The following is a 19,531-nucleotide window of genomic DNA, read 5'->3' on the forward strand; positions in this document are numbered from 1 at the left end:
TTGCGGTTTTACTCCACTCGATTTTTTTTTTGGGTCAAAGGGCTTGCTTGTTCCGGATTTCCGAATCCCATTGACAGCACAGCACGCACCGTTGTCCACAGGCAGGGCCTGCTGTTTCTAGAAGGCAGGCTTGAAGTCCGCCACGACCCCACGACACGGCCGACAACCATGGATGGACTCGCAACCCACACGCCAGGAAAGTGGAGACCGGCCCTCCTTCCTTCCTTGGTCGTCCCATCTGACCTCGGGCCCCCAGGCAGGCCCCAAGAGTCCAAGACCGACACCGTTTTTTACAGGATCGGCCCAGGAAACTCCCAAACCGCGAGCACCCGCCGCCGCCCGTCCTCGCCGAACCAGAGCAATCAGCGTCTCAACTTTGCAGCAGACGAATCTGGTGAAGGAATATGCCCCGTATCCGCTGCGTACTTTCTACTCTCTCGGATCGGATAGCTTTGCCTCGTTGTTTCTTCTGTTACCTTTTGATTTCGCTTTCTGCTGATCCGATGGTCCAGATCGAAGTTTTCATAATTTGCACGAAAAAATTAGTTTACATCTAATACGTTCGCTTGTGGATAATGCTGGGCGTTCGGTTTTAACCGAACCGATCGGTTCGGTTCCTCGGTTCTTTTGAAAGTTCGGTTCCTAGAAAACTGAAACCGATCGGTTCTTTTTAGATGTAGGAACCGACGAATTTCGGTTTCGGTTCCTTCGGTTCGGTTTCGGTTTTGACCGAAAGAACCGAGATTTATCGGGGCAAAGGAAAAAGAAGGAAAAATGAAAAAAAAGAAAAAAATCAGCCGCCGCACGCACTCGCCGGTGGAGGTCGCTGTCGATCCGCGCCCTCACGCAGATCGTGGCCGCCGGGAGGAAGGGATAGAGATGGCGGCCGGGCGTGGCGCCGCCGCACCGGGAGGGAGGGAGGAGGGAGATGGCGGCCGCCGGCCGGGCATGGCGCCGCCGCACCGGGAGGGAGGGAGGGAGGGAGACGGGGGCGGGGCGCGCCGGGAGGGAGGAAAGGAGCCGGGGGCGCCGCTCGCCCCGGCGGCCGCGCCGCTGCCCCCGCACGGCCACACCTCCGCTAGCGGTAGAGGTGGAAGATGGAGCGGTGGCGCGCGCCAGGGAGGGGAGGAGGGCGCTGCCGGGGGGCAACGGCGGCCGCTCGGCGGCGAGGGCGGGGGCGGATGGCGGGGGCGGCGGCGCCTGGGAGTGAGGTGGGGGGCAGGGAGTGGTCGTGCGGGGGTGGCCGGGGTGGGTCGTGGGTTCAACCCTAGGGTTGGTGTGGGCGACTGGCTGGGCCTTGCTCTATTGAGTTTAATGGGCTGAAAATTTCGGTTCTCTCTCGATTAACTGGAACCGAACCAAATTAACTGAGGAATTTCGGTTCCTGAACCGAATTTCTCGGTTTCGGTTCGGTTCGGTTCCAATTCTCGGTTTTTTCGGTTCGGTCCTCGGTTCTCGGTTTTTCGTGCCCATGGCTACTTGTGGAGTCGTGGTTTTGTTTGTGATTCATCAACAGATGGGACATGAAGGAACAACTCTGAATCTGAGGTGTGGCAGACTGATTTATCGATGGACATCTGGCACTAGCAATGCCGTAATCTTGCTTAAATTGCCATTTTTTCCTGTTTGCAATAAGTTAGAGAGCATCGGAATACAATTTTCTTTGGGAACTCAGCGAGGCTACGTCGCAGATCACGGCATGAAGCTCATCTCGAACTCGTCATCCTCGCCGACCATCACGAAGTGCGACCCCTGGTCGATCACCTTCCGGCCGTCCTCGCTGGCCCGGCTGAAGTGCTTGCAGGGGCTCACCTCGAACTCCACGTGGGCCGCCTGCATCGCCCGCAGGTGCAGGCTCCGGAACCCGATCAGCTGCCGGGCCGGCCTGCCGCTGCCGTCCGTCGCGTTGGGCCACCGCAGGAACAGCAGCACGGGGTGCTTCCCGTCCATGGGCCCGTGGTTCTGCACCCGCACCACCGCCGGGAACTTGAGCCGCTCGCACGCCTCCGCCCCGATCGCCTCCACCTCGTACATCGCCGCGCCGGCCGCGCTCGTCGCCGTCGGCTCCAGCGCCTTCAGCCCGGCGATGCTGCTCATGGAGGGCGGCTTCGTGCCGCTGGCGACGAAGCGGTGAGAGTACTTGGAGTAGCTCAGGCCGTAGCCGAAGTCGAACACCGTCGGGCCGCGGTAGAACCGGTACGTCCGCCCGGGGTAGCCCGTCGCCGGGTCGGCACGCATCCGCATGTCCGTCATGGGCACCTTCGTGAAATCCTGCGGGTACCACGTCACCGGCAGCCTCCCACCTGACGAAGAAGAAGATGATCGAATCGGTGTCAGCTGCTGGTAGCTTGATTCAGAGGAAGCACGCGGGCGACCTCAAATTAAATCAAATCTCACCTGGGTTGTGCTCTCCGAAGAGGACCTGCGCAATGGCCATGCCGCCGGCCTCGCCGGGGTAGCCAGCCCACAGGATGGCGCCGATCTTGGGGTTGGTCTTGGCGAAGCTCACGTCCACCGGCCCGCCGCACAGCAGCACTAGGATCACCGGCTTCTTCGCGGCTCTCGCCACGCTCTCGATGAGGCTCTGCTGCTGCCCCGGGAGCGTCAGATCCAGCCGGTCGACCTCCTCCCGCTCCTGATCCTGGTCCAGCCCCATGAACAGCACGACGGCGTCCGCCGAGCTCGCCACCCGGACCGCCTCGGGGATCGCCGTCACGTTGCAGGCGGCGGCGTTGCAGCCGGCGGCGAACCTCGTGTCCTTCACGTAGCCCTGCAGCGCCTGGAGCGGCGTCGCCGTCGCGCAGGGCGGGCCGAAGTAGTTGCCGAGCAGCCGCGTGGCGTCGTTCGCGTTGAACCCGACGACGCCGAGCGAGGCGACCGTGGACTTGGACAGGGGCAGCGCGCCGCCGTCGTTCTTGAGGAGGACGATGCCCTCCAGCGCCGCTTCCAGGGCCAGGTCCTGGTGCTCCTGCGTGCAGACCTGGTCGGGGCCGATGTCGCCGAACCGGTTGCGCCTGGGGTCGCCGTTGAAGAGCCCCAGCCGCATCCTCACGGCGAACAGGTTGTGCAGGGCTCGGTCGATGTCCTGCTCGGTGATCTTCCCCTGCTGCAGCGCGGACGCGCCGTGCTGCTGCACGTAGCTGCCACAGTTCACGTCCATCCCTGAAAGTTTTTCGACTGGGTTACCAAAAAGGTCACGGTCACGGACACGATTCTGCACATTTTTGGGCATGAAATATGTCGTTGCACGAAATGTTCACCGAGTCTCTGCAATTCCTTTGCAAGCAGTTTGTACTTCTGCATTATCGGTTTTTGTTGACATTGGCCTCACCTCACTGTTAATGTTGATTTGAGACCATCACTCGTCTAGACTAGACTAGCTAGCAGAAAATACTTAAATCTTATGGCATCACAAGATATTCGTCAGGACGTCAATTATTTCTAGCGGATTGGGTCTCTCAGATCAGCAAAACAGAAAGGTGTACGAGCAGCTAGTGGGAGCCAAATCAACTTTTGGCTAAAGTTCAGCGACCTAACCTAACCTAGATCCCTCGTTTCCCTGTGACCCTGTCCTAAATATGTACCCTTCTGTGTGTCTGTCTGTAGTCATGTCCAAATTGCCCATTAGTTCCATGTGATTGTTCTTGAATCTTACTTGAAGTATTCAGACATGATATTTTGTGTATTAGTCCATCTTAATGAAGAATGTTTCAGAGCAGCACTTGTGCATTGTGATTAGAAGTGAACTCATACCAGCCTTGAGGACATCTGCAACTGCATCTTCTGCCGTCTTGGCATACCCTTGCGCGTCATGGATGATCGACACAGCGTCGCAGTCCGAAGTGATATATCTGATCAAGACACGTAAAAACGTGCAAGCATCAGCAAAGGTTACCGTCCAGCCATCTAGGCCAAGGAAAATAGTAGCTTCAAAATGCTCAAAGAAAAAAAAAAAGTAACTTCAGCAACAATTTTTCAGGAGCCCCGATGCTTCATGACAGAGCTCTGAAAATTGCCGCCGGTAGTGGCTATCTATCTGTCACCCTCATGGTTCCTTTCCGAGAAATCTTGCAGCCGACTCACCCGTAGAATCCCCAGTTCTGCCTGGCGGTCTTGGAGAGGAGATTGTAATCGGCGCAGGTCGGCACGCCATTGACGCGGTTGTAGGAGCACATGATGCCGCTGGCGTGCCCGTCCTCCACGCAGCTCTTGAACGGAGGGTTGTACGTGTCCTCCAGATCCTGGGCCGTCACCTGAAAAAGAGAGAGTGGTTTTCCATTTCGTTCAGAGTTTCAGGCCGGCCAATCCCAACTGCAGGCGCCATGGAATCGGAGAACAGGGGAGCCGCATCGCATCGCATCGCATCGGTCGGCAGGAGCTGGTGGCACCTTGGCGTCGAAGACGTATCGGGTGACACCCTTCCAGTTCTCGAGGTCGTAGGCGGTGAAGTGCTTGCAGCAGGCGGAGGCCTCGAGGTCGGTGGAGTTGACGGGGCCGGAGATGCCGTAGCCCTGCACGCCGCGGACGAAGACGGCGGCGTACTTGCCGGCCACCGTCGGGTCCTCGCCGGGTGTCTCCTGGCCCCTGCCCCACCGCGGGTCCCGGAACACGTTGATGTTGGGGGCCCAGAACGTGAGCCCCTCCGCCTGCCCGTTGTTGTACACCGCCCGAGCCTCCACGCCGATCACCTGCAAGCCACGCCGGCCGCCGCCGCCGCACGAACATCATCAGACTCTGCTATGGAATTTTGCACATTTAGCAGAGGCCAATTCTACCATCATCAACCGCCTCTCAAGAAAAAACACAAAAAAAATCAGTTCGTTCTTGGTTCTTCTCCTTTACCTGAAGTTTAGCGACTCGTAGTGCATTTCTTTTTTTTTATGGGAACTCGTAGTGCATTTCTTTCAACACACACACTCAAAAAAGACGAAGATGAATTCAAAAATGACGACTAATCCTACTTTTGTACGAGCTTGAAACGCCCTAACACTTTTGACCAAAACCAGAGGAGCTGTAAAGCTGCATGCACGGATGCACCTACCGCATTCGTACGTTTATGCGTTCAAAGGTTGATGATACACCCGGTTGGTGAAATTAGGTGCAAGAACACGCGGCCTTTTCTTTGCAGCTTGTTACAGAAAATGCTCTGCTCCAGTGCCATTGCTCATCATTTCCTTACATTTTAGTAGCAGTTTATTTAGAAGATGACCCACCCCTACGTGCAAGTGATCATCAACCACAACCAGTAACCACTGATCCCCTACTAATCATTAGATTCCGTAATTAAACAGCCACGTTCGCTTGTTCGTCGCGCACCAGCACAAAGGACACGTGAAAACGATGGCAGGTTGTGCATGTCCTGCGCGTTTACGAGCAGAGGAGCAGGAGCAGTTACCTGGCCGATGCGGTACCAGAGGTGCGGGTTGAAGGACGCGGCGGTGAGGATGACCTGCGGGAAGCTGGTGGCGGCGCGGAGCGGGCCGCTGAGGTGGACGCCGCGGCCGTGGTCCGACACGCCGTGCAGCGCCTCGGACCACCACTTGTACGCCGGCACGCCGAGCCTGGGGACGGCCGGGGACTCGTCGCCGAGCTGCGAGATCTTCTCCGCCACCGTCATCCGCGCGACGAGGTCGCCCACGCGCCGGTCGATCGGCAGGCCCGTGTCGCAGAACGGGATGTTGGGCGGCGCGCCGGCGCCGCAGGTGTAGGGCGGGTTGGACGCCACGGCGGCGTGGTGCGGCGCCAGCGTCAGCAGGTGCAGGAGGAGGGCCGCCGCCGGCGCGGCGACGTGGGGGGAGGAGCGCGCGCGGTGTCCCATGGCTGTGTGCTGCGCGTGTGTCGCGGCGCCAAGTGAGCTAGCCTTCTTGGCAGCGGTATATATCGAGCGCCAAGCTAGCGCAGGGCGCGACGCGATGCACGGGGGCTGTGTGCTTCTACTGCTGCTACTGTGGTCTCTACTGCAAGTGCAGGTCACTGCCCATTTCTCTGCCATCGATGCAATGCAGCTGGTATTATTGGCATGCGCGCGATTAATGAATACCAGCTCAAGATCTTGGCCCGGTCGGGTTTTTAATTATCTGAAAGATGAATGCCGGTGGCTTTTAATTAGTGGAATGCAGCAACGCAGAAACGCTGGATTTCCAAACTTAGCGTGCAGTGCAGGGGAATTCGGGAGATTTTAGTTTCCTTCGCTACATCAATAAATGTTAAGTAGGTTACGATATCATATCTCGAAGATAGGAGTAATCCCATGGGCTAATTCTGACGCGAAGCTAATTTCAGCCATCAGGAGGAAGAACAGCCCGAAGTGGAATCACGCTTCCCTTACACGACAAGCAGCTAAGATCCCAGCCATTTCCGAAAGCGAAGCAAGTTGCCGAAGCAGAGAAACGAGGGCACGAACGAGCGATCCCCACTCCCACGGAGAATTACGCGATTCAGATCTGCGAAAAAGGCTTGTGCCTCCACGCGTGCCGGCGTCGTGGACTCGTGGTCGCCACCACTGGCAGGATCGATGCTTGCGGGGCATGGGCGTCGATGGATCATGGATGGATCAGGGAGCGGCGATCGCCTGCCTGGCTTCACGGAGGCGGTAAGGAACGCCATGGGCAGCGGCGTAATTTCGCCCAGCTCAGGGTACAGTTCGCCGTAGCCTGGCTGTCTTCCGATCCGGCCCGGGTTTCGTTTGGCCGGACTAGCGCCCGTGACAAGCTAGCCGGGGAGGGCCAGCGGCGACGCGTGCTCCTCGCCGTGGCGTCGCCGCGGCGCCGGTGGCGGCCGTGCGGCTCCCGCCAGCCATGGTTCCGAGTGCTTGTTGGACCCGGACTGAACCCAACGTGACGCAACAGATCGACCAAAACGCTCTCAGACGCAGCGCATCTACGGATTCTACGCGGCGATGAGTTTACCACGTAGGGCGTTTCCTCTGCGGCCGAATTTCACCATTGACGTCGACGTCCCGAGGACATGATGCTTGGGCGGTCAAAGGCAGGCTGCACAAGACAGGCTAGTACAGTCAGATTGATCCCAAGTCTGGCGATGCATCTGCTCGCCAATGGGACTGCACATGACGCCCAAATTGGCAAATTCAGTTGCAGAAAAGCATTGTAACTGACGTGTGTACAAAAACTTGGCACTGTCTTCGCATCGACACTCCTGTACAGAGTAGAAATAAAAAACTTGGTACTGCATCGACAAAAACTTACGGTGGCCCATTGCTTGTGCACGGCCACATGATCCGTGAGTCCAGTCCATGGCAACAGATATCAGATGGCGACGCAGTGCTTGACGCGACGCGCTCCGTGAAGTGATCCACCTGGTGTGCAGTGGTTCATGCACTTGCTCAGATCACGGAGTCATCTCCGCTTCGATCACCAGGCTGGCCTGATGGTCCTCGGGCTCTGCTTTTCCATCAGTTTGAACTTTGAACAAACATGACAGCCTGATCTTGTATTCTTGCAGCAGACTACTATTTGCCCGTGCCATCTTTGAGCCACATGTTTCGCTCCGATATGATAAGTCAATCTTTGAGCCACCATCAGACTCGTGGCGGTGGAGAGTACAGAGTAGTAGATGTGATGTGACTGCGGGAACTTGGGCCGTGTTTGGATGCATAATTCCAAATTCCAAAATTTTTTTCCGGCACATGTATGGAGACTTAAATCTAGACGAAATAAAAAACGCATTGCGACTGCTGTCTGTAAATGGCGAGACAAATCTAATGAACCTAATTAGGCTGTAATTAGATACTAAATTGCTACAGTAATGCTACAGTAAACAACCTCTAATGACAGATTAATTAGGCTCATTAGATTCGTCTCGTGATTTACAGACGAGTTCTATAATTATTTTTGTGATTAGTCTATATTTAGTAATTTAAATGTAGAAAGATAGCTTTTCAAAATTTTTACAGCGCGCAACCAAACACGGCCTTGGTAAAAAGATAGTGACGATTCCTGGCCTGGCAAAATGGGCAGGTTGGCATTGTGTGTTCAGAATTTCAGAGCTTCAACGTTCAAAGGCAGACCTGTTTCCGGAAAGCAGTCGAGATGAGCGAGAACTTATGCAGCAACAGAAATGCGCAAGAAGTGGACTAGTAAGCAGAAGTCTAGAATACGTTCTGCTTATTACTGGAGGTGGAGTATGATGTCTGCACACTGCTGCTGGTTTCCCTGCAGATGTTCAGGCAGGGTGCCCATCTCTTTTGCTTTGCACATTCTTTTAAAATACTACTTGCGATATGGTTAGCTTAGGCAGTTCTGATCCCATATCAGAGCACAGTCGTGCTGCCTGGATGAATTGTGGCCAGGCGACGAAGTGGATAGAGCAGCAAGTTTCGGTGTCGGCGAGGAGACCGAAAAGAGCTAGGCCACCAGGGTGGGCGCACAACTTTCTTTGCCATTACTCGTCGGTGTGCCGATGAATAGAGTAATCAACGAGGGAGGTAGGCTAAAGTGATGGAGTCGGGTAGAGATTAGGTCCCGACTGAAGACTATCAATTTGGGGGCAAAACCACAAAGACCTTCAGTTCGTAGATCCTAGGTACGGCAAGGGTTTACTACTGACGCCAGAATTTACCGTTGACTGTGCTGTGCACTAGCACTTCCGTCCCAAGTTCAATTCAATAGAACCTCTGAATTCTCAGCAAACTTATGAAGGTCTTTGTAATTTGTCATGAAACACGCTGAACATTTTTTTACTGTACACGGGTACACACAAGTACAAAAACACTCTGGCGTAATTTGACAGGTAAAAGGGGAACTCTACATTTGTCCGGTCCATCGTCTACTAGTGGCAGTGTCCGTAGATCCGGAGCTCCAGCATTTGTCCTCTTGCCCGCATCTGTTTGGATTACGCCCGGTGATTCGTGGATCTAGAAACTGTGCAGCCACAACGCCCTCCAGAAATGACGACAAAGCTCCAACCAGCCCTAACAGCGGCACATGCGCTCTGCTGGTGGTATGTTACCGCGCATGCTAATCAGCCATCGCATACGACGCCGAGAAGACGCCGGGGCACTCCAGCTAGCAGAGGCGGATCGCCGTGCACGCGCGCGCGGCGCACTCGACGCTGCGGCCGATCCGGCTGTCCATGATCGCCGCTGTCGCCGTCGCGCGTATCGTTTTCGGGTGATCTTTAAACCGCAAAGCGGCATTAAGTTTTTTTGCCGCTTTTTTGGAGGAGTGTCGAGCTCGACATGTCTGGAGCTGTCTCCCTCCCGGTTTCGTAGGAGCTGATCACGAGCTGTGCTTGGTTTTCGTCTCCACAGGGCGCAGATTCAGCGTCTTTTTTTCTTTTTGAAAAATGAGCAAAAGAAGATGGTACCGAAACAAATCAAAAATCGGAACGTCAAAATGAATTTACCGAGAGATAGCACCTTGAATTCAGGTGTGAGTTGGCAATAGATTAGTAGATATGGATTTGTGTCCAGGAGTCAAAAAGGTTTGGTGAGGATGTTGGGGGCAGTGTCCATAAAACACACACATATGAAAACATGCATGATGCAGGCCGGGGCTGCTTAAACTATTTTTTGTGCCATTCCGTGATGCTCCCAACCCAACATGATGCTCGCGGGAAAAAGGCAGATCTCTCCCTCCTTTTACTACCCACTATCTTCTCCCCCTAAAAAATGCTGTTGACATGGCAAACAACAGTCTTGCTTGGCCTGTGGTCGTGCATTATGCCAAGATTATGATTAGGACTTGAGAGCTAGTGCACACTGCAAAGATCGCAGCGGCACCTCGTCGCCTTCAGCTCCAGGCTTTTTCGCTCCGATATGATAAGTCAATTCGGTTGCTGGGCCATTTCTTGCTCCACCGGCATGGATATCTTGGCACCAACGCCACAGGGCACCACTGGCTAGCTGACGACGTCTTGCGTTAGGCTTGGCACGGTCTAGTTCGTTGCAAGATGTCAATGCGCCACATCGCAAAAGGGCAGAGGGGATATGCTCCATCGCCTCAGTGTATGTTAGGCCGTTTTGATCACTTTTCTGCTCAATGGGAGACATGATATGGGCTGAGTTGCTTCGGCTTCACGCGTAAGGTACTCTGCGAGGTCCAGACGCCTTTTCCCGTTTTCCGTGTTTTTTTTTTGAAAATACGCAGCTCTCCTGCGTATCATTGCATTAAGAAGAAACATTTTCCGTGTTTTGATTTGATGCAGATAAGAGTGAGTTTCAGTGATGAGAGTTAGCTAGGTGCCTAGGTGTGTCCGTTCTTTTTAATGTAACTTTAGTGTACCATATATGAGTAGCTAAATGCTTTTCTGCAACCACTACGATCCTTGGCAAATGGTATCTTTGGGAGAATATCTGTTGCAGAAATCGCCTCCCATTAGCAGAAACTGGTGGCTGCATAGTGTATGCTCTATGCTGTGCTCAGTGTTCACCGACGTGGCCGGTGGCCCAGATGTACAGCAGCACGATATGGCCGACATCAATGTCCATCAAGACCATCACGCATGGCATTTCCCATGATTGGAAGAATTTGCACGAATATGATAGGAGTCAGGCACCGACGAGGCGACGACAGTCTGGTGAGTTTTTCCCAACCTCAAAAGGCTAAGCAAGATGTAGACACATTCGTCCAACACGTGCAAGCAGTTATACGCTGTGGATAGCGCAGTCATAAGGATAACCAGTGCACAAACTCCACACCATGCTAACCGTCACTGAACTATCAGAATCAAGTAGACCAGCATCGTGGCCCAAAAAGACGAATAAAAACCTCTCAGAAGATACAGGTTCCTGCACTATAAAACTGACCAGCAAACTCGAAACAACATTGTTTTCCCTTTTGTTTGGAGATCGTGAAGCAATTATCATACGAAGCAAGCTCACTACAAAGTACAGGTGAAGCCTATGACTCAAATGAGACAAACCATCATACAGTTCCTAAACTCGCCATGGGGATTTTTACATGAGCTACAAGCCTACAAAGATGCTGGACCAGTGCTTTATGATAGGAGTAATCGCTACAGCCAAGAACCCCCAAATTGATGGTAACCACCACAATTCCTGAGTTGGCAGCCTATCTCAATGCACGTCTTGATCAAACCGAGCCAGCTGCTCTAACTCTCAGGGAAAAGAATAGTTCAGCAATGCAACCATGCAGCTCTCATTTTCTTAATAAAGGATTGCTGATAGCTTCAAGATCTGTCTTGCAGTTCTCTCTTAATTCTTTTAACTTCACAAAAGATGAATGCTGGATAACAGAAATTTTGATTATTAGGACAAACTCATAAATTGAAAATGCAAGTTAGTGGCATAACATACATGCATTACGGAATGTAGTAAATATTAACTAATAAGCTTAGCTTATATCAAAATAATATGGGAACAATCATGCTAGAATGTCACAGGCAATGTACTGAATGCGACATAACCAAGTTAACACAAATCCAAATGCTCAAGCTAGATTTTTAAAACAGATTTAAAGAATTCAAGCAAAGTTGTAAGCATGTCTAGCAGTCATTAAAGACAAGACACTAGTATGAAAAGTGTCAGGAACTCTTCAGCGGAAGGAAAATGACCAGGAATGACAATCTACTCTGATCAAAACAGCCATGTCAGACGCTCAATTTTTTTTTTTTAAAAAAAACAGGATGTCACCCAGAACAAGGCAGAAAAAAGAATGAGCAACCCAAACAACATCAAGTTTGGGGGCTAACAATGAAAAATTCAAAACCTAGAGTTACAAAAAAAGGGGAAAAATCTCAATACTAGTACTAAACATCATCTACATCAGCTACCGTCATAAATCCAGCAGTATACAACAGAACAGAATGTCTCTATAGATATGTCCATACAGCAACCAAATAGGACAAAAAGCAAAACCTCTATTATACCCAAGAACAAAAATGGCTATTGATTATTCATGCAAAGAATTGTTGTTTTGCACAACTCAATTCCAAAGACTATGGCCAGGTTCTCACATGTATAGTTGAAAGACACCATAATTGTCAAGTACCATATGCCATAATTTGGAAAACAAAAGTTAAAAAGGTCACAAAGTAGTATGCTATACAATTTTCACAACCTAGAACAATGACAGCAAATATGATTTCAAAGGTGCAAGAGTTAAGATAATGGCAATAGAACCATGTTAAGATAAATGGCAATAGAATTCGTAAGGCAGCCCTACAGGCTACAGATTCCAACAACACAGGTGTCGTGGTGTGCAAACCCACAGCCGGGTGGCGTAATGCACCCGCCTAAACCCAGATGGTGAGTACTCGGGGGTTAGCTAGGATTAGCCCAATCTCGGTGGAAGAACGCGATGAACACAACAGGTTTAGAGTGGTTCGGGCCGCCGGAGCGTAATACCCTATGTCCACTGTGTGATGTATTGCTTGCGCCCTCAAGAGGTTGAGAGCAGGGTTGCTCGGAGTGAAAACCGAGCTTGTGATGTGAGAGTCTTGGCGTGTCTCCAGCTGAGTCTAGAGTCTTCTGTGTGCAGCGAGCGCCTCCCTTTTATATCTCAAGGGAGGCGCGTACATGGCCGTTGAGTCCCCGATAGGTGGGCCCAACGATGTAGTATAAAATGACATACTGTACAGACATCATGGCATTGCAGGCGACGGAGATCTCATTTCTGGATTTTCTTGCTCTGCCCGTGGGAATCCTCCGTGTCGTGGTGTGCAAACACACAGCCGGGTGGCGTAGTGCACCCACCTAATCCTAAGTGTAGGATGTGCTTGGGGACAGTCAAGGAATGCTCGATCTAGAGGCGTAAGAACACGATGAACACAACAAGTTTAGAGTGGTTCGGGCCGCCGAAGCGTAATACCCTACGTCCACTGAGTGTTGTATTGCTTGTGCCCGAGAGCTTGAGCGCCCGTGTGTGACTAGTGCTGAGTCCAGAGTGAGTATGAGGATCTCGAGAGAGTCTGTGTACACCTCTGTTCTAACGGGCGTGCTCTCCCTTTTATATGTCCAAAGGGAGTACGTACACAGAGCGGGGGCCCGACAGGTGGGCCCGGCGATGTATTATAAACTACACTTTGGCCTTCAATGCCCCAGATCCGGAGATCTTGTCGTCGGCTTCCGTGCGTAGCTTCTGACCAGGGATGGTCTTGAGCTGTCCTGTCGGAGTAGAGTCTAGCCTCTGGAGCCGCGCGTCGAGGTCATGATGAAGCGCTGAACTACTGACTCAGTTCGTTGTAGCAGCATGCACTATTGCTCCAGTTAGTAACTGGTCATCATGACTCGTCGCCCACTCGCGCGGCGCTGAGACACTGCTGCGTGCCTCGGTAACAGACGAGCCGCCTTGGAAACAGGCGGGCTTACCGTGTTGTCATGTCACGCCTGTCCAACCCGTGAGTGGATATCTGATACCCTGCTCTGTCAGCGCACGCCCCAACCACCATCATTTAATGCGGCAGGAGGGCTGGCGATCCACAGTGTGGACTGACAAAAGCTGCCCCGTGCCCAGCAGCAGCAGAGCACGCCTCAACCGCTCGCGCTTAATGCGGGTGGGTGAGGGAGCTTCCAGTGGAAGGCTTACGCCCGCATCTGCGTGACACGTGGCGGCTCTGAACCCCTCCCGAGCAGCTAGCTGAGCCGAGAGCTCACGGGGGTCCGGATAGACACGTGGAGGTCCCGGACCCACCTGCGGGGGTCCGGGTCCGCGGCCACAGGTGCTGAGCATTTCCACCTCTAGGACACGTGGTGACACCAGACCCGTCCCCGAGCGGGAAGTGGGTCCGGGACCAGGACCGTTGGTCCGGTCAGATGGAGCTGGACCCCAGGGGTCCGGCTGCTCAGCTCCTTAAGGCGTAGTTACGGATAACTACGTGAGTCTTGGCACAGTAGGAGTGGGTACCCCAGTTGCAGGGTACCGACAGAGGCCCCCGGGCCCGCCTCGGGAGAGGCAACGAACCCGCAGGTGGGGCCACTACTATGAGCATCTTGGCTGCTTATGCCGCCCAGCGGTGCGCGCCGCAAGGGTCTTGTCCTACGTCGTCCATTCTTTGGGTCACCTGCTGCATCATCACGTTTGGACCTGCACATGACTCAAGGTAAATGCTTAGTAGCGTGCCCACGGGTCCCAAATCCTGTTGGGTGTGATCCTTTGAGATAGACAGCTAGCCTCAGTGAACGGAGCCCAAGGGGCCGGCCTTTAGGTTAAGAGAAAATCCGGACCTCCAGGTTCTCAGTCCTAGGTACTACGGCACTCATTCACAGGAGGTGATGCGTGCAGGCTTAGGGTACGGAACCAGGCTAAGCGGCTACACGGCTCCGGACCTCCCTGGAGAATGAGTACGCTTCCCTGAACCTGCAGGTTCCCAGGGGTCCGAACCCCTCTCCTCCTTGAGGGGTCTCGAGCTAAGTCACTAGCTAGCCAACTCAATTCGGACCACAATCACCGCGCAAGAGTAAGAAGCCACGTGGGGGTTAGCGCAAACAAAATGCGTAGATTGAAATTGGAATGTAACATCCTTAGAGGCGAACTGAGAATAAACTTTTCCTTTATAACTAGATGTACATGAGATGTGCGATGTAATCCAGAACACGGGTTTATGAGGCCGGAGCTGTCCGGACCTCCGGGCCCCCAGTCTTAGGTACTACGGTACTCACCTTAAGGAGGTAGAGCATGCAGACTTAGGGTACGGAACCAGGCTAAGCGGCTACACGGCTCCGGACCTCCCCGGAGGGTGAGTACGCTTCCCTGAACCTGGTTTGCAGAGGTCCGGACCCCTCCACGGGGAGGCTCACCGGACTGGACCAAACGGAAGTACTACCTAGTTACAAAGGAAAATATTTTATTCCCTGCTAGGCCTCTAAGGGTAGGACTTACAGAGATGTAGAGTCGGGGGTGCGACCGGAATCGGCTTAAGATCGGAAAGAGCCACCAGAGTCGGCTTAGTGCGACCGGAGTGGGCTTTCCGCCGGAGCGGGCTTGGTGCGACCGGAGTCGGCTTTCCGCCGGAGCGGGTTTCCTCACATGAGTGAGGTATGCTGCGAGCTGGGATTTGTTGAAGCTGTGCTTCCCCCAGACCTGCTTGATGACGAGCTGGGAGAGCAAGACCCGCTGTCGCCATCCTGCTGACACGGGCTCTTGCCGCGCGAGTTCTGGCCCCCGTGCACTCGCCACCTGAAACATGGTGATGCCGAGCTGATGATCAAGCGAAAGCCAAACTGCCCCTACCTGGCGCGCCAAATGTCGTGGTGTGCAAACCCACAGCCGGGTGGCGTAGTGCACCCGTCTAATCCTAAGTGTAGGATGTGCTTGGGGGCAGTCAAGGAATGCTCGATTTAGAGGTGTAAGAACCCGATGAACACAACAGGTTTAGAGTGGTTCGGACCGCCGAAGCATATTACCCTACGTCCACTGAGTGTTGTATTGCTTGTGCCCGAGAGCTTGAGCGCGCGCGTGTGACTAGTGCTGAGTCCAGAGTGAGTCTGAGGATCTCGGGAGTGTCTGTGTGCACCTCTGTTCTAGCGATCGTACTCTCCCTTTTATATGTCCAAGGGGAGTACGTACACTGAGCAGGGCCCCGACAGGTGAGCCCAGCGATGTATTATAAACTATACTTTGACCTTAAATGCCTCAGATCCGGAGATCTTGTCATCGGCTTCCGTGCGTAGCTTCTGACCAGGGATGGTCTTGAGCTGTCCTGTCGGAGTAGAGTCTAGCCTCTGGAGCCGCGCGTCGAGATCATGATGAAGCGCCAAACTACTGACTCAATCCGCTGTAGCAGCGTGCACTGTTGTTCCAGTTAGTAGCTGGTCATCATGACTCGTCGCCCACTCGCGCGGCGCTGAGACACTGCTGCGTGCCTCGGTAACAGACGAGCCGCCTTGGAAACAGGCGGGCTTACCGTGTTGTCATGTCACGCCTGTCCAACCCGTGAGTGGGTATCCGATGCCCTGCTCTGGCAGCGCACGCCCCAACCACCAGCATTTAATGTGGCAGGAGGGCTGGCGATCCACAATGTGGACTAACAAAAGCTGCCCCATGCCCAGCGGCAGCAGACCACGCCTCAACCGCTCGCACTTAATGCGGGTGGGTGAGGGAGCTTCCAGTGGAAGGCTTGCGCCCGCGCCCGCATCTGCGTGACACGTGGTGGCTCCGGACCCCTCCCGAGCAGCTAGCTGAGCCGAGAACTCACGGGGGTCCGGATAGGCACGTGGAAGTCCCGGACCCACCTGCGGGGGTCCAGGTCCGCGGCCACAGGTGCTGAGCATTTCCACCTCTGGGACACGTGGTAACACCAGACCGTCCCCGAGCGAGAAGCGGGTCCAGGACCGTTGGTCCGGTGAGATGGAGCCGGACCCCTGTCCGGCTGCTCAGCTCCTTAGGGCGTAGTTACGGATACTCCAGTTGCATGGTACCGACACTCCGTCCGGCATAGCCATACCCTGTCTTGTCGAAACGGCGCCAGGGTGTAGCTTGCGGCGTTGACTGCAACGTAGCTGAACAGGCCGTGTAGCTTGCGGCGTAGGCGGTATGATGAAAAGGTGTCGTGCCGTCGTATCAATTTAATGCGGCAGACGGGCTCTGCACGGATGCGGCGCATGCGGCTGCACTGTGTACCTCGGTAATATGCGGTCTACAGTGAGACCTGACAAAAACTGCCCCGCGTGCCGCGGCGGCAGAGCACGCCTCAACCACCCGCATTGAATGCGGTGGGTGGGCGAGTCTTCCAGCGGAAGACTCGCGCCCGTGCCTGCGCCTGCGGGACACATGGCGCCCCCGAACCCCGCCCCGGCGGTATGTTGGTTCTACGCACGTGGGAGATCCGGTCGGACGCGGGGAGGTCCCGTACCCCTATGGGGGGTCCGAGCCCTCGCCAGTTGGCCCGGTGAGGTAAGAGCCTGACCCGTGGGGCCCGGCTGCTCCGCCCATTATGGCCTAGTTACGGATGACTACGCGAATCCTGCCTTGGTGCAGTAGGAGTGGGTATCCCTGCTTCAAGATACCGACAACAGGCATTGTCAACTTTCAAGTATTGATTTAGTATCCCCCTTATAGGAGAGTTATGTTTTCCTAGCTGGGTACAGAATACGTTTGTGGGGAGAACTTAAAGTCTTAAATCATACTATCTTAGCCCCAAATAAAATGATCTAAAGACCCAGCACAGAAACACGAGTTTAAATTATCACGAATCATTCTCAATGATCCTTCCAGCAATCCATTTGTATCACCATGTGCAAGCAGATGCATCTATGCTCAACAAACTGTGTTACACATTTTTCCCACATATAAACACATGCACAAATTGATGCCAACTTGTAAGATATACACAAGCCAAGCAGTATTTTACTAAGCGAGAAGGGTGAAGGATGGATAAAACAACTTACAAGCTGTGCTGACTCATGAAAAAGGGCATTCTCTGTACAAAGAAAGAGTTGTCTCTGTTGTTGAGATAGTTCAAACTCCAACCCCACAGATCGTTTTGAGTTATACCCAGGTAAATTGGCAGCATATTCATTTCCTTTGCCTTTTTTGGCGTCTCTAGCAAGCTTTATGCTTTTCTTCAACACTAAGGAATCAGCAAATATGAATTGACATTAGTAAAATGATCAGTTTCACAAAAATGAAATCAACATGTATTTATACCTTTTCTTTTTGAAAAAGATAAAAGGAGTTGAATTTGTCGTCCTACCAGAAAGCCGGCTTCTTGCATCCTGATAATGGAGATCCGTCCACATAAAAGCAGCTATTTGGGGTGCAAGGAAACAGAAGGCATATGTTTACATGACGTCATGCTGGCATAAACAAATACGTCAGAAAGAAATGCATGTAAACATACCCTTAAGACAAAAAGAACAAGCACAAGATTTTGTGGCAGCAACTTCTTCAGAGCCACCAGTTCTCGCTGAAGCATGTGGAACACTAGAACTTGGCATGTCACCACCTGTCACAAACTCTAATGAAGACATAGTCTTCTGATTTCCTGATGATCCAACTATCTCCTCTTGAGTCAAGCACTCACCATCATTAGCTGCTGTTTTATTAGCTAGCTCTGAGCTGCTAAAATGACCTGGCAATTCAGCATCCATCTCGTCGTCGTCGTCGTCGTCGTCATCATACTCACCTTCAGAATCCAGCGAGGAATCCTGCTCCTTATCACTGAGATCAAATGAATCTATTGACGTGCCACGTTCCTTCAAGTCACCGACCTCCTTGGATAGCAGCCCAGCTGCCTTGGCAGCCATGTGGTGGACCTTAGTATGCCGAAAAATAGACGGCTTTTCGAAATTCTGTTTGGCAACACCATCAAATAAATGCCCAAATACAATCCCCTTCCCTGTGCTGCTGTTTGATGCATTTTCATGAAACTCTGTCCTAGACTTTTCGATCCGTCTAATCTTTATTCCACCGGTACTCTTCTCTGGATCTGACAGGGCTGGTCGCTTGCAAAGGATATTTGTCAAGTCCCCGAACGCATGGCGACCACTACGGTGAGTGTTTTCCACCATTATTAGGTTCGGATCCTCAACAATTAGCTATACTAACAGCAGCACAAACGACAAACCCAAATGTCCTGGCCCATCCACAAAGAAAAGATCGCAGTAAGCAACATGTTCACATTGGAAATATAGGCAGCATATATATATGTTCGAACAAAGAGATATGCCTTGCTGATTGTAAAAACAATTGGATCTGAGGCAAATCAATTGCATGCACGGGGTGCTAATTAGACATTAATACATTATGAGCAAATCCAAGTGCAAGCGAGGCGTAAGGGGGAGGAGTAGGGTTTGGAGCGCGAACCTCGCCGCGAGACGCCCTCCCGCCCGCCTCTCCAGTTCGCCGCCCGCGGAGCCGGCGAGCGCGGAAGAGGAACCCAAACAAGTGTTTGGGGGGAGAGAAACTGGATGGATGGGAGCGTGGGCTTTGTTGGGCGGAGGCAGCAGAAATGGAGGCGGAAAATTGGAGCGGGGCGGCGTGAGCGAGCCGAAACCGAGAGCCCCACCCGCGCCCGCTCACGTCAACCCACCAGCGGCAGAGCGCGCTTGCGTTCGGAATTCAGGGGGAGCCCGCGCCCGCGCCCGCGCCCGCGCGGTTGCGTGCGCCCGGGGGCCGGGGGCCGCGCGCGTTAGATTGGGCGTTTGGCCCTGCGCATGCGACGTGTGGCGCGGGTCCGCCGCGTCTTGGCTCAACTCGGAAATTTTCGACTGCGTGTTCGTGCTCGGGTCGCGCGCGCTCGGGTCCGGCTGTTGCGGGCCGACAGGCCAAGGAGGGCGCTTTTTTCCTTTTTATATTTTTAAAAAATAAAAATTTTAAAAATATATGTCCGTTTTGAAATATTTCAAAAATATCCTCCGGTCGCTTCTTATAGGGCGACAGACTCTAAGTGTAATTTTTTTTCTTAAAATTCGCAACGAGGTCCCTAACAAAAAAAAGCCTGTCGCTCACACCAGGGACGACAGGGGCCTGTCGCCCGTTGGAGGGGCGACAGAGTCCCCTTTGCCCTATATAAGCCCTGGCTGCCATATGCCACCATCCCATTTGTCATTTGAGCTTAAAAATTTAAGAAAAAAGAGAGGTGAGGAGAAGAAAAGCGGCGAAGCTCTACCGAA

General features: G+C 53.2%; 2 protein-coding genes across 7 annotated transcripts; both read right to left on the bottom strand.

The window, feature by feature from the left end:
• Positions 1-1,562: 1,562 nt before the first annotated feature.
• On the bottom strand, positions 1,563-5,860 carry LOC120642025 (probable beta-D-xylosidase 7). Its single transcript, XM_039918401.1, has 6 exons — positions 5,396-5,860; positions 4,389-4,688; positions 4,084-4,253; positions 3,754-3,851; positions 2,398-3,162; positions 1,563-2,303 (listed from the first exon to the last, which is right to left on the bottom strand). The coding sequence occupies exons 1-6, from the start codon at positions 5,816-5,818 to the stop codon at positions 1,693-1,695; spliced, it is 2,367 nt and encodes a 788-aa protein (XP_039774335.1). The 5' UTR covers positions 5,819-5,860; the 3' UTR covers positions 1,563-1,692.
• A 4,825-nt stretch (positions 5,861-10,685) lies between these two features.
• Positions 10,686-19,012, bottom strand: LOC120642035. 6 transcript variants are annotated; one of them, XM_039918434.1, is made up of 6 exons: positions 18,723-19,012; positions 17,941-18,492; positions 17,758-17,862; positions 17,611-17,664; positions 17,306-17,487; positions 10,723-11,204 (listed from the first exon to the last, which is right to left on the bottom strand). In XM_039918434.1, the coding sequence occupies exons 2-6, from the start codon at positions 18,425-18,427 to the stop codon at positions 11,118-11,120; spliced, it is 915 nt and encodes a 304-aa protein (XP_039774368.1). In that variant the 5' UTR covers positions 18,428-18,492; positions 18,723-19,012; the 3' UTR covers positions 10,723-11,117. The 6 variants fall into 6 exon arrangements, 4 of the variants coding, with proteins under 4 accessions (XP_039774368.1, XP_039774354.1, XP_039774360.1 ...); XM_039918426.1 differs by lacking the exon at positions 10,723-11,204 and adding an exon at positions 16,865-17,168; XR_005662496.1 differs by having other exon boundaries at positions 10,686-11,204; positions 17,565-17,664; positions 17,758-18,492.
• Between the last annotated feature and the right edge of the window lie 519 nt (positions 19,013-19,531).

The sequence above is a fragment of the Panicum virgatum genome, chromosome 1K, assembly GCF_016808335.1.
Source record: "Panicum virgatum strain AP13 chromosome 1K, P.virgatum_v5, whole genome shotgun sequence".
NCBI lineage: Eukaryota > Viridiplantae > Streptophyta > Magnoliopsida > Poales > Poaceae > Panicum > Panicum virgatum.

Bases quoted from the DNA above. Each gene is read 5' to 3' on its own strand.
- LOC120642035 (XM_039918412.1), bottom strand. From the start codon at position 18,427: ATGGTGGAAAACACTCACCGTAGTGGTCGCCATGCGTTCGGGGACTTG. The intron at 17,665-17,757 runs GTATGTTTACAT...CACCCCAAATAG, and splicing joins TTGTTCTTTTTGTCTTAAGG to CTGCTTTTATGTGGACGGAT. The intron at 17,169-17,305 runs GTAAGTTGTTTT...TGTTGAGCATAG, and splicing joins TTCATGAGTCAGCACAGCTT to ATGCATCTGCTTGCACATGG.
- LOC120642025 (XM_039918401.1), bottom strand. From the start codon at position 5,818: ATGGGACACCGCGCGCGCTCCTCCCCCCACGTCGCCGCGCCGGCGGCG. The intron at 3,163-3,753 runs GTATGAGTTCAC...AAAAACTTTCAG, and splicing joins TGCAGATGTCCTCAAGGCTG to GGATGGACGTGAACTGTGGC. The intron at 2,304-2,397 runs GTGAGATTTGAT...CTTCTTCGTCAG, and splicing joins CTTCGGAGAGCACAACCCAG to GTGGGAGGCTGCCGGTGACG.